At 48.7% G+C, this 12858-nt stretch overlaps 1 protein-coding gene across 8 annotated transcripts in view; it reads left to right on the top strand.

Moving 5' to 3' along the window:
• Nucleotides 1-8728: 8728 nt before the first annotated feature.
• INTS6L (integrator complex subunit 6 like) overlaps nt 8729-12858 on the top strand; it is a 53808-nt gene continuing 49678 nt past the window's right edge. For 2 of the 8 annotated variants that reach the window (XM_044234275.1, XM_044234276.1), the window contains exons 1-2: nt 8916-9237; nt 9379-9456. In XM_044234275.1, coding sequence (XP_044090210.1) covers nt 9127-9237; nt 9379-9456 — 189 coding nt within the window. In that variant the 5' untranslated portion in view covers nt 8916-9126. Of the gene's footprint in view, nt 8748-8775; nt 8816-8904; nt 9238-9378; nt 9457-12858 lie in introns of those variants that run through there. The other 6 variants (XM_044234273.1, XM_044234271.1, XM_044234279.1 and 3 more) reach the window with 6 other exon arrangements.

The following is a 12858-nucleotide window of genomic DNA, read 5'->3' as shown; positions in this document are numbered from 1 at the left end:
TGTTGATTTAAAAAAAATTGTGGGGGTCGTCTGGGTGGCTCAATCAGTTAAGTGTCTGCCTTCAGCCCAGGTCATAATCCTGGGGTCCTGGGATCGAACCCCCGTGTTGTGCTCCCTGCTTAGCAGCGGGGGAGTCAGCTTCTCCCTCTCCCTCTGCCTGCTGTTCTCCACTCTCGTGTTCGCTCTCTCTCACTCACTCTCTCCCAAATAAATAAATAAAATCTTTAAAAAAAGTGTTATGGGGCACCTGGGTGGCTCAGTGGGTTAAAGCCTCTGGCTTCAGCTCGGGTCATGATACCAGGGTCCTGGGATCAAGCCCCGCATCGGGCTCTCCGCTCAGCGGGGAGCCTGCTTCCTCCTCTCTCTCTCTGCCTGCCTCTCTGCCTACTTGTCATCTCTGTCTGTCAGATAAATAAATAAAATCTTTAAAAAAAAGTGTTATGATGAGAAGGCAAAAATGATGACATCTCTGCTTTAGCAGGAAAAGAGGCAGTTTCTTTAAGTGGATATGGCTGGTGTAAGCTGTTGAAGAATTTGTTACTGCCTTAATTCCTCCCCAAGAGGTCAAAAAGGAAACTAAAGGTATGCCAGTAGTATTGGCTCCTTAGATGCCAAGGGCCCAAATGGAGGGATAAGGAGGGAGATGAACCCGAGTAATGTCTATAAAGTAAAAGCTCCCTGGGACTCAGTGGCTTGGGGGATATGAGGAAGGGCAGAGGGGGAGGGCTCCGCATTGCTGGGGGCATGGGTGGGGGGGTGGGGCTGGCTTCCCTGCTGTTGGGCTTGGGCTCCCCGTGGCTGGGGATGCTCTGGCCTTGCGAGTTTCTGACTGAGGTTCCATACGATGGGGGAATGGGGTGGTGGCCCCAGGGCGGTGAGATGGAAGGAGGGGAACACCACAGAAGATCCCAGGACCTCAACCCCAGAGGCTCCTAATGCCCTGACTGTGACAGGAAGTTACCCAAGTGGCAAAACCCGCTGGGGAGCTTGTCTGGGGCTGCCCTGGGCCGAATTTCATCACCAGCTATTTTTACTTTTAGCTTCCGCCACCTCTCAGAGTTACCGGGTCTATAAATGTCCGTCCGACTTGCTGCGTCTGAGCCCAGGGCAGAAGGGAGCTGCTGACAAGGACTGTGCTAGGCCCCTGCGCCAGGCCACCCGCTGGCCTGGATTGGCAGAGGCCTGGCTCACAGACGCCCCTGGCTTACCTCACTGCCCTCCTGCCATCAGGTTTTTCACAAAGAAGGTTCCTGGGGCCCCGGGGAAATCAGCAGGCAGCAGGAGGCTGATCACAGCAAAGCCACGACCTCATAGGATGGGTTCTCACAGGCCAGGCTTTCGGGGGTGAGCGGCCAGTCTCCAGGCCACTGGTGCTGCCCGGGGCAGGTGGACGGCTCACACCTTCCTCTCTCCGGCTCTCTGCTCATCCCCTCTCATCCCCTCTTGTCCCTGCAGAGTAGGGAAGGAGTGCTCGGGCTCTGGGCTCCAACAGCTGCCCAGATGAGGGCCTGTGGTTTCCTACCCCGGCACCATGCTTTGAATAGGCCTCCCCTCGCAGGACTTCTGGCCTGAGGTGAGGTGTGCAAAGCACCAAGCACCTTGCCTGCCACGTCGTTACGGCTTACGAAATGAAGCGCCCACAACTTTGATGTATTCCCCCCAAAGCTGCCAGAGTGGGACAGTGTCTCCTCCCTCGGAGGCTTATTTTTATACTTTCCTAGGCCAGCTTGCCTCCTACTTAGACTCGGGTGTCCCTCCCTTATTTTCTCCACAGCGTTGGTCTCGTGCACTAGATATGCGCTTGTTTATTTATTTTCCATTCCTGAGGGCAGGGATTTTGGCCTTTCTTGTCCACCGATGTCTGTCTAGCTTCTGGAGCAATGCCCGGTGCGTAGTAGATGTTTAATAAACATTTATTGCCTGAACCTCCCCCCCTCCCCCAAGTATGCCTCTCTTCCTTCATGCCCAGTCTCACTGTGTGGCCCCACAGTGGCCCTAGTGCTCAAGCGACAACACTGGTCCTCCTCTGCTCCTTTCTCTTCCTCACCCTCACATTCAATCAAGGGATAAGACCTGATTATCCTACCACCTAAGGGTCCCTGGAACGCATGCGCTTCCCCTCACAGCCTTGTTAGCATGACCCAGCTAGAATAAAGAATGAGACCTCTAATTTGCCTCCTGGATTCCATGTTTGACCTCATCTGACCCATCCTTCAAGCTGAAGACAGAACGATGATACCCAAATGCAATCCTTCAGTGGTGCCTCACTGCTCCCAGAATGAAAGTCCGACTCCCCCCGCAGGACCTACCAGGCTCCACCAGACCCCACGCATTCTGGCTCTTGCTCACGTCTGCAGGCCCATCTCCAGCCACAACTGTCTCCATCCTGCTTTCCCTCCCTCCTTCCCCTTTAATACACAACTCCCCCCCCGCTTTTTTTTTTTTCCTACTGGGGCTCTTTTAATGTCACTCGCCATCTTGCTCACCTCACCGTTCCCTGACGAGAACACTCTCCCTAGCCTCCTTGTACCATGCCTCACCTTCACCCACCCTCCTCCAAGCTATTTTGTTTCTTGTGTGTCAGCTTCAAAGTCAGCTCCTCAGGAAGCCTTCTCTCTGTGTCCCCCTGACCTCCCCATGCCCTCTAGAGCGAATGTGCCTTCGCATGGGCCCATGACACCAAGCTTTGCCTCTCTCCCAGAACTTCCTAAACACTACATCCACTCTTCTGATCATTTTCCCCACTAGAATGTCCTCTGCATGTGCATGGACTCTACCTGTTGTTGCTTTGGTTTAACACCTACCTAGAGCTTACCCTGTGTTAAGCCCTTCTAGAAACTCTCTACAGATATTCATTCATTTGCTCCTTGTAACAGTCATACGAAGCACAACTCTTATTACCATTTTCCAGACAACGAAGCTGAGGCAGAGAGAGGTCAAGTAGCTTGCCCAGGGTCACAGAGCTAGCCAACAGCAGAGCTGGGATTCGAACCCCCAGATCTAAGCTCTGAGCTCGTGCAATAGACCATTTCCCTTGTTCACCAAAGGATTCTTGTTACCTGTCATATACCATGCATGACCAAGAAATATTTGGAAAAAAGAAAGAATGCATGAGCACCAACAGGGGAAATAGCCAAGTCTTCTGTGGGGCTATGGGGGGAGGGAAAAGAGGTAGCCGCAGACTGAGACAGCCAGTGAGTTTAGGAGTCTCAAGAGTTTGAAAGCAAATCATCCAAGGGGTAAGGAAGACCCTGATAGAAGTGGCAGGTGATGAAAGAAATGCTGGCCCGGGAGAGGGAGCTCAGAAAGGCAGGTGACAGATAGCTCCATAGTGGACAAAGGAAAATATAGAACAGACCATTAGATCTGGCCAGGAGCTGGCCCCTGGGGACTTTGGGGCAGTTTCCAAAGAGTGCCGGGGAGAGAAAGCAGACTGCATGGTCCAGCCAAGGAGGAAGCAGGAATGGGAGCAGCCCGACAGATCTTACTCCCCTCTGAGCCATGACCAGCAGAACTCAGGAACGGGGTGTAATCAGGTTAAGCAAGGTCTTTTTGTCAAGATGCCAAGGTGATTAGGGCCGGCTTAAAGGCAAGAGGTAACAAATCTTTGGAAAGCGAGAAGTCAGACCAGATATCTCTAAACAAAGGTGGACTGCATCGCCATACCACGGCCAATGCTAGGAAATATAAACATGGGACAAAGCGTGCTAACAGTTGGTGTGGAGGGAGTGAAGGCCAGGAGGGCAGTGTTTGGAGGAAATTTTATCCAAGAGCTGTCTGGTAACCCCAGACATGAGGTAGAAAGGTCTGGAACGGGGGGAGTATGGTGAGCCATTAAAGTGAATTGATTTAGAGGCTTCTGGTGAATGAAAAGCAGATAAAGGGCAGAGACATGAAGAGGGAAGCGGAAACTATTTTCAAGAGCTAGCGAGTTCAAAAACATGAGAAAAGCCAAAAGAAGACAGGATGGTTAGTGCAGGTCACAGGGCCGCCATGAACAAAGCATCCTGTTACCTGGCCAGAGGCCTGGCGGCAGAAGTGGGCCTGAGACTGGATTTGACTGAGGGAAGCAGAGAGTGAGCAGTGGCTCAAGGAAGAATCATTGCAGAAGGAAGCTTGAGTAGAACCACAGGGAAGCTGCAGGGTTTTGGGTTGGTTGGTTTTCTGGCAGGGTTGTTGGTTGATTGGTTGATTGGTTTTCAGGCAGGGTGAGGATCATCAGCTCAAGGGCTTTGCCCAAAAAGGGCTCACTGGTGCCCAAACCCCAAAGGGACAGGGAGCTGTCCTGCTTCAGTGGAGGGTAGCAGGCAGAGGCTGGTAACTCAGGCCTACAAAGACAACAAAAGAAGGGACAGCCAGTAATTTCTTTCAACAACCATTTGCTGAGCCTGTGCTCTATACCTGTCATTGGTTCTAGGCTCTGGCTGCTCCCCAGGACTTGACATTCCAGAAGGAGGCAAAGCCAAGGCACACATTAACCTATAACCTGAGTGGGCTGATGGTCCGGAGAGGAAAAAACGGGAGAAAGGGCTTGTGCGGCGGGATTTAGGGTTGATGTGTGCCAAAGAAATGCGATAAAGGTGTCTACGCCGGCTCAAACAGGACACGGCGGTTATTTTCCTCCAGGGAGTAGGAAGAGAGGTTTCATGCTGAAGGCTAATCCTCCTGGGGGGATTGTTTGTGAAGCGTTTGTATGTCATTTAAAAAAAAATTTTATTTATTTTTTATTATTATGTTCAGTTAGCCAACATATAGTAAGTACATCATTAGTTTCTCCTGCAGTGTTCAATGATTCATTATTTGCATATAACACCCAGTGCTCATCACATCACCTGTAATCCTCAGTACCTGTCACCCGGGTACCCCATCCCCACGCCCACTTCATACAAACTGTATGTCATTTTGTAACGTAATCTCTTGCCTGATGGTACAAGTAGGGTACACTCATTGTAGAAAAGTTGGGGGGAAAGCAAAAAGATTTTTGTGTGTCATCTCAAAATGCCATTGGTGAACTGGGACATAGCTCTGTCTATCTACCTACCTATTATATATAATATAATATAATATAATAATATAAATATAAATATATATAATTATAAATAATATAAATATTTATAATTAAATTTATTTATTATATTTATTACTATAGATAACTGTTTTCATATAGATACAAATGTATAAATAAGGAGTGTGATATGCCCCAATTAATAAATGATATTTATATATTATATCAGTATATTATAAAATATATTATAAAACATATTAAAATGTATAATATAAAATATATTATATATAGCATATTATATATTATATAATATAAAATATATTATATATAGCATTATATATATTATTTATATGCTATATATAAATATATTATATATAGGATATAAACTTCTATAGGAAATCTTTTTATTTTTTAACTTTAAAAATTTTTTTCTTTTTTAAAAATTTAAATTTAAATTCATTCAGATACAGTGTTCAGTGGTTCATCAGTTGCATATAACACTCAGTGCTCATCACATCACATGCCCTCCTTAATGCCCATCACCCAACTACCCCATCCACCCACCCACCTCCCCCTTCTGTAACCCTCAGTTTGTTTTCCAGAGTCAAGTGTCTCTCATGGTTTGTCTCCGCCTCTGATTTCTTCCCATTCAAGTTTCCCTCCCTTCCCCTATGATCCCCTGTGCTATTTCTTTTATTCCACATAGGAGTGAAACCATATAACTGTCTTTCTCTGCTTGACTTATTTCACTCAGCATAATCTCCTCCAGTCCCATCCATGCCGATGCAAAAGTTGGGTATTCATTTCCGATGGCTGAGTAATATTCCATTGTGTATATGTACCTCATCTTCTTTATCCATTCATCTGTTGAAGGGCATCTAGGCTCCTTCCACAGTTTGGCTATTGTGGACATTGCTGCTCTGAACGTAGGGGTGCATGTGTCCCTACTTTTCGCTACATTTGTATCTTTGGGGTAAATACCCAGTAGTGCAATCGCTGGGCCGTAGGGTAGCTCTATTTTTGACTTCTTGAGTAACCTCCATACTGTTTTCCCATACTGTTGCATTCCCACCAACAGTGTAAGAGAATTCCCCTTTCTCCACATCCTCGCCAACATTTGTTGTTTCCTGTCTTGTTAATTTTAGCCATTCTAACTGGTATAAGGTGGTATCTGGTGAAACGTGGTATCATAGATAAGGAGTATGATATGCCTCAATTCACAAATGACATTTATATATTATATCAATTTATTATAAAATATATTAAGCTGTATAATACAAAATACATTATATATATGATATAAACTCCTAATAGGAAATATTGTTTTAAAAGACTTATTATTTGCTTTAGAGAGAGAGAGAGAATGTGTGTATGTGAGTAGGGGAGGGACAGAGGGAGAGGGACAGAGAGCTTTGAGCAGACTCTCCACTGAGCACAGACCCTGGCTCAGGGCTCTATCTCACCACGCTGAGAACATGAACTGAAATCAACAGTCGGATGGTCAGGCACCCCCTTAATGGAGAATCTTGTATTCTTCAACCAAAGCATAGTCTAAGCAACCAGTCAATCCCATGCATTGATTTCATGGGCTGAAAGTGGCATATTATTACTTGGAGTTGACTCTAACCAAAACTGTGAGCTAGGCAGTGTTTGTTTCTAGATAATAACCCCCCCATCTAATGTTAGGCAGAATTCATAGATGACCCCCAAGACCCTCCTTCTGACTGAGTTTAGAAGCAGATTCTTTCCCAGTCAAATCTCCAGATGAAAACCCAGCCTGGCCCACATCTTGATTGTGCTCTTTGAGATTGAGCAGAGATCCCAGAGTCATGGCCAGTGTCAGGTAATAAACACACATGTTGTTCTGAGCTGCTGACTCTGTGGTAATTTGTTACGATGCCCCAGCCGGGGCTGTGCTTTTAGTTCCCTGGCTCATGTAGACACTGCCCTTGTCCAACCGTATTTGTGTCAGAATGGAAATGGAAACTTCTAGTGCCCTTTTCATCCTGATTTCCTCTTTAATTCCCACTGGAGGTATCCCACCACACTGGCCTGAAATGCCCAAGCATATTACTATCACTGGCTGAATTTTTGTTCACACTATTCCTTCCAACCCGGAATCCCGCCCTTCTGCCTCTGTGCCCTATGCATGAAACCTTCTGAACTTCTAGACCACTGGACCATTGTCTCTGTTGCACTTTTTACTTGCATTGCTTGTTTGTCCCTGGTTCAAATACTGCCACGTGGCTTCTTCTAAAATCTTATTTTTCTGAAAATGTTATTGAGTGTATACATAGGTATATGTATGTGTGTGTGTGTACACACACTATATATACTACAAAGAACATATGAAATGGTAAGCTCATGGAAGATCAAGTGTTCCACGTTGTTTACAACACACTGCTGGGAATCACACCTCCATATTTAAAAGTTGTGTTACGTGAAGTAGACAGCCAAGCGTGGTTGGCCCCTCCTGAGCCTCTCCACAGAACCAGACCTGAGAATATTCATTTTAAAAAATATTTTATTTATTTATTTGACAGAGAGATAGAGCCAGAGAACACAAGTGGGGGTTGGGGCCGGATGGCAGAGGGAGAGGGAGAAGCAGGCTCCCCTCCTTGCTGAGCAGGGAGCCCATTGCGGGGCTCAATCCCAGGACCCTGGGATCCTGACCTGAGTCACAGGCAGACACTTAACCATTTGAGCCACCCAAGCACCCTTATTTTATTTTTTAAAAGATTTTTATTTATTCATTTGAGAGAGAGTGAGCACACAAGCAGGGGGGAGAGGCAGAGGGAGAGGGAGAAACAGACTCCCCACCTAGCAGAGAGCCCAGTGCGGAAGTGGGGGGGCTGGGTCCCAGGACCCTGAGATCCTGACCTGAGCCAAAGGAAGATGCTTAACTGACTGATCCCCCAGGCGCCCCATCCCCTTTTAAAAGAAAATATTCCTCATTGTTGCCCTAATTCCGGCAAGCTGCACTTTCCCTTATTGAAAATCTAATATAATGCCATCTACCATAATTGTTTCAAAGATTAAATAAAGCTAATGTAGGTACCTGGCACTTCATAGGTGCTCAATAAACGTGAACTGAATCACAATGTAGGTTGGCAAACCTCCCATGTGTAAAGGCTGTGCAGACGCAAGCATGGGTGGAATTATCACTGGCAGGGCAATACTTAAAAAACCTCCGTGAAACCGAAGAAGCTTGTGCATTCAAAAGGCCGGTTTAGGTAACTGTGTTTAAGCTTTAGTTTTCTTTCTGAGTGGATATACGTGGAACGCAAGGCCAGCAACCGCCTTACAAATACGGATCAAGAGTGGGGAGGCATTGAAAGGAATGCGAGTAGGACTTGCCAGGAAAGAAGTTTGTGCTTCTGAAATGTTTTGGTCTTAGCCACTGGCAGGATTGATCGATTGCAGTTAGAGCGTCTTCTGGGCAGCCTGTCCAAGCATCTGCTTCTGTAGTGCTGAGCAACTGTTGCTCAAATTCACTCTCCCTTTCGAATCGTCATCTCTGAAGAGCCAGCGAAAATCCCTTCAAACCACCCAAGTATCCTGACAGCTTTCAAGTCCTTTAAAGGAGGGTCCTTAACATTTCCCCCTTTACCCCCTGCCTGGGTTCAAACTTCAACTCCCAGGGTTCGCCCAAGTCCCTCCCCTTGCCCTGTCATCTAATGAATATGCAAATACCACATAATTGGCAGCCAATGGCGTGGGTTCTGGTCACATGGTGCCCATGGTAGGTGAGCGGACAGAAGTTGTGTGTGGGTGAACAGAGACAGCTCTCAGTCTGGGGCGAGCGCTTGAGTGAGCGTGGACGGATGCTTGGGCAGTAGTCCCTGCGGCGGCGGCGGCAGTAGTGGTGGCAGGGGAGGGGAAGGGGGAGGGCCCCGAGGGCTACACACGCTCACACTTTCAAGTTCCCTTGGAGGGAGAGGAGGTGGGGCTGCAGAAAGAGGAGGCCAGGAGCAGTTCCATCCGTCCCGTCCCGTCTCCCCCTTTTCCTCTTGCTCCCTGCACCCTGGCTCTGCGAGAGTTGAGGGTTCGGGTGGTAGTCCGCGGCAGTGAGGGCAAGAGGGTCAGGAGAGTGGGCAGCGGAGCCAGGGGTGCGGGGGAAGATGCCCATCCTGCTGTTCCTCATAGACACGTCCGCCTCTATGAACCAGCGCACTGACTTGGGCACCTCCTATTTGGACATTGCCAAAGGCGCTGTGGAGTTATTCTTGAAGGTAAAGGGAGGGGAGGGGAGAGCTGGGGAGAGCTCCTGAGGGATGGGGGTGGTGGTGGATCTAGGTGCTTCTGCAACGTTCGTATCGCCCCCTCCTCCCTCCTTCCCTTCGCGGCCCCCTCCGTCATCCCTCGTCACGCAGCTGCGCGCCCGGGACCCGGCCAGCCGCGGAGACAGGTACATGCTGGTCACCTACGACGAACCTCCGTACTGCATCAAGGTAAAGGGGCCATCGAGGGCGTGGGCGGGCGGGAAGTGGGAGCCAGGCGCCCGGGGCTGCCGCCCCCTGCCCCCGCCCGAGGCGGTGCTGCGGTGCCCCGCGGGGCGCGCGGGCCGGGCGGGGGCGCGCGGAGGGCTGGCGGAGCAGCGGCGGCGCCCGGGGCCGGGGCCGGGGGACGCGGGAGGGGCGGCCGCAGGGCAAACGGCTGGAGGGGGGGGGCCGCCGAGCCGGTGGCGGCGCCGTCCGCAGCGGCCTCGGAACATGGCGGACATTTTGCTTTTGTATGAGCCAGAGAGGGAGACTGAGGGCGCTGCTGAGATGGAAGGGAGGGAGGGGAGGGAGGGAAGGGGAAGGAGGGCCCGAGACCCGGAGGGAGGCCGCGGGGTGGGCCCGCCCCCTCGGGGCGCACCGGGCGCGGCGGCGGCGGCGGCGGCGGCGGCGGCGGCGGTGTTGGCGGTGGCGGCTGCCGACGGGCCGGGCGGGCCGAGCGACTCCGCCCAGAGGTGCTGCGGGCCAGGCGCGCGGGCTCTCCCGGCGCCGGCTCCTCCTCTGGCCCTGCCTCCTCCTCCTCGCCTCCTCCTCCTCCCCTCCTCCCCTCCCCTCGCCTCCCGCATCGCGCCTCCCGCTCTTCCTCCTGCTGCCCTCCCCTTCCTGCTGAGAGCGTGGCAGAGCCAGCCACCGGCCCTCGGATAGGAGACGGAGCCTGTGCATGTCTGTGGACTCTACCCCACCCCGCCCGATGGCCGATCTGCCCCCGGAGCGAGCCTCCCCAGCCCCAGACCCGGAGAAACTTATCTTTTCAATCCCCCCCCCCCCCGCCGCCCCGATCGGTCCGCTCCCGCCCGCCTGTAGGCACCTCTGCTACTGTTAGTGTTTCTTTGCGGACTCCGCTGGAGCCTGGACGGGCCAGGGCGGAGACGTGCTGATCGGAACTCACAGGGGGCCCGAGCTTTTTAGGGACCTGGCCTACCTATTCACATCCTAAATTAGGTTGCTGTTAGCCACGGAGGGGTTTGTCCTGGGCGAAGAAGAGAGGGAAGGGGTGGCGAGGACTCGACTGCGCGAGGCTGCAGTAGTCAAATTCGATGATTTGATCCACGGCACTCTGACCTACAGGCGAAAAGTAGGGAGGATTTAACCTCCATGGGGTGGTTAATTTATGTTCTGAATAGCGAGCAGATAAAGAACTGCCTTGCCTGCAGTGGCCCGATAAACTAGAACGCAGACTTTGAAATCAACCTGCATAAGACTCCTGCTTGCATGTTGAAATTTCAAAAATGTATTATTACCATAATCCTTGACGTCTTTTGCTAGACGCCTCCTTTCTCAGAATTATCTTAGTAGTGCTGGAGAACAGCAGTCTGGATGTGTTGTAATCCGTTTTCAGGCGAGGGAAGTGTTTTAAAGAACGGAACCTACCAAACCGAGTAGTTGGCCAGAGAGTGTGCCTTCAGAAATAAAACCAAAGGGAGGCTTTTTAATCTTGTTAACTCCTAGTTTGGGTTAACAGTTCGATTAGTGGGTTCCCTCCAGACTCCTCTGGTTTGGAAGCTTTGTTTTCAGTTTTCCATTTATCTATATTAAAAACTGCAGCGAGTAGACAACTTTCAAAATGCCATAAGCTTTTAAAAAATGTCAGTTTCCCAAAAGGGTGTGACCATTTTTCTTCCATAGAGAAAAGCAGATGTTTGTCCGTCCTAAGTCTGAAAGTCTACACCCTTTGAGTACTAATGCAGATAAGAACCCACCATCTGTAGTGTGGCCATTGGAAATTCTCCTTAATTTGAAGTAGTAAAAAGGATAAGCCACAAAGCAGTGTGGCTTTTTTTTTCCTTGAAAGGATAACTTATTGAACGCTTTTGCTCTAGAAACATTTCATGACAATATTTACAGAATCTTTTTAAAGGAAAAGGAAAGTCTCACCCCTTCCCCCTTAACAACCATCATGCATCTTAACCACCATATACATATTACTTTTGTTCTTACTTTCCCCACCTATTTTGTCCCATGAATTATTCCGGCTTGCCACATAGTCTTCATACTTAAAATTTTTAGCGGCTGCGTAACTTATCCATGGTATTTTGGAGGCTCCAGATAGTTCTGGGAACAGAGGGGAAAAGTTGGATCTTGTTTTTAGTGGAAGTTTCATCTGTTAGCTCATTTTATCCTGCCATTTTATAGATCACATTTTTTCCCCTTAAGGAAAAAAAAAAAGTCCTTCCAAGTTAAATTTGATCCTGTTTTCTCCCATAGGTCAGGTATGGGAAGGCACTTTGTGTAATGCTTTTAATTACCCATCATTAGTTGCCTTCTTATTTAGGCTTGATACTTTTCCAAGGTTCGCTCAGGTTTTTCATTTTCATCTCACATGATAACTCCATGTGCTAGAAAATGGTTCATGGTTAATGATCTCACAGATGTTTCTGTCACGTTGCTGTGTGTACCTGAATCACTAAAGAAAGGCATCTTTAGTAGCATTTTCTTTTTCTGAGTCTCCTTAACCACTCCCTCCTGCCTTCCCCCAACCCCTCAGCATGTGGTAACTATTTGTTCTTTGGCTTTTAGGATCTAGGCATTTGGGAAGGCCTGAAATTTTAGAACATCTGGTGAATTTTTCTTAAAATTTAGTTGAGTCTTTCATTAGCTAATAGCTGGGAGCCAGAAAGGTCTGTTTTCTGTCACACAGATTACCAAAAAGTTCTTTGATTGTCAGCGGGCATCTGAGTTCCTACTCAAAACCTCACTCTTCATTAATAGCCTGGGCCCCGGTCAGCCAAGGGATGTTCCATTATAGGGTTTTATCGGTAGCTGATTTTTCTGCAGAACACTGTGTACTGGTATTTCCCAGTCGCTTTACAGTTGGAGGACCATTGATTATCTCTTCTCAAAATAACCGCTTATTTCTCAGGTGTTGGTTATATACAGCTCCAAACACTGCAGAGAGAATTTTTTTTCCTACCATAAGATTCAGTTCTTTTGGTGGTGTAACAGGCAGGAGTTGTGCATTTGGTTGGGAGGTTTTTTTTCCTAATAGGCGTGGAACTATTCCCAGTATATCCACTTACAGGCTCTGACAGTAAATCTTGTGAAAAGTTACAGTGGCTCGCATTTTCCCCCCATGTATACTGTTGAGTACATGAATATAGTGTTTCACCTGGGACTCAGTAGCTTCTTACTGCACATCCCCTAGAATGGCTGTGTGCTCTTTTTAAAAAATTAGTCATACCTGTTACTTGCAGTTGGCTGGCAGGGATGGAATGAGGTTTGATTGGGGGACTGCATAAAAAGCATATGGAATGCAAGCATTTTGTGCTACATCTGTTTCAAGCACTGCTTTGTCGGCAAGTTTAATACACAGTGTCACGAGTGTTAACACTACTTTTATAAAATGGTATCTTTAGT

This window comes from Neovison vison, chromosome X, assembly GCF_020171115.1.
Source record: "Neovison vison isolate M4711 chromosome X, ASM_NN_V1, whole genome shotgun sequence".
Lineage (NCBI taxonomy): Eukaryota > Metazoa > Chordata > Mammalia > Carnivora > Mustelidae > Neogale > Neogale vison.
This window is presented reverse-complemented; position numbering and strand designations above follow the sequence as displayed.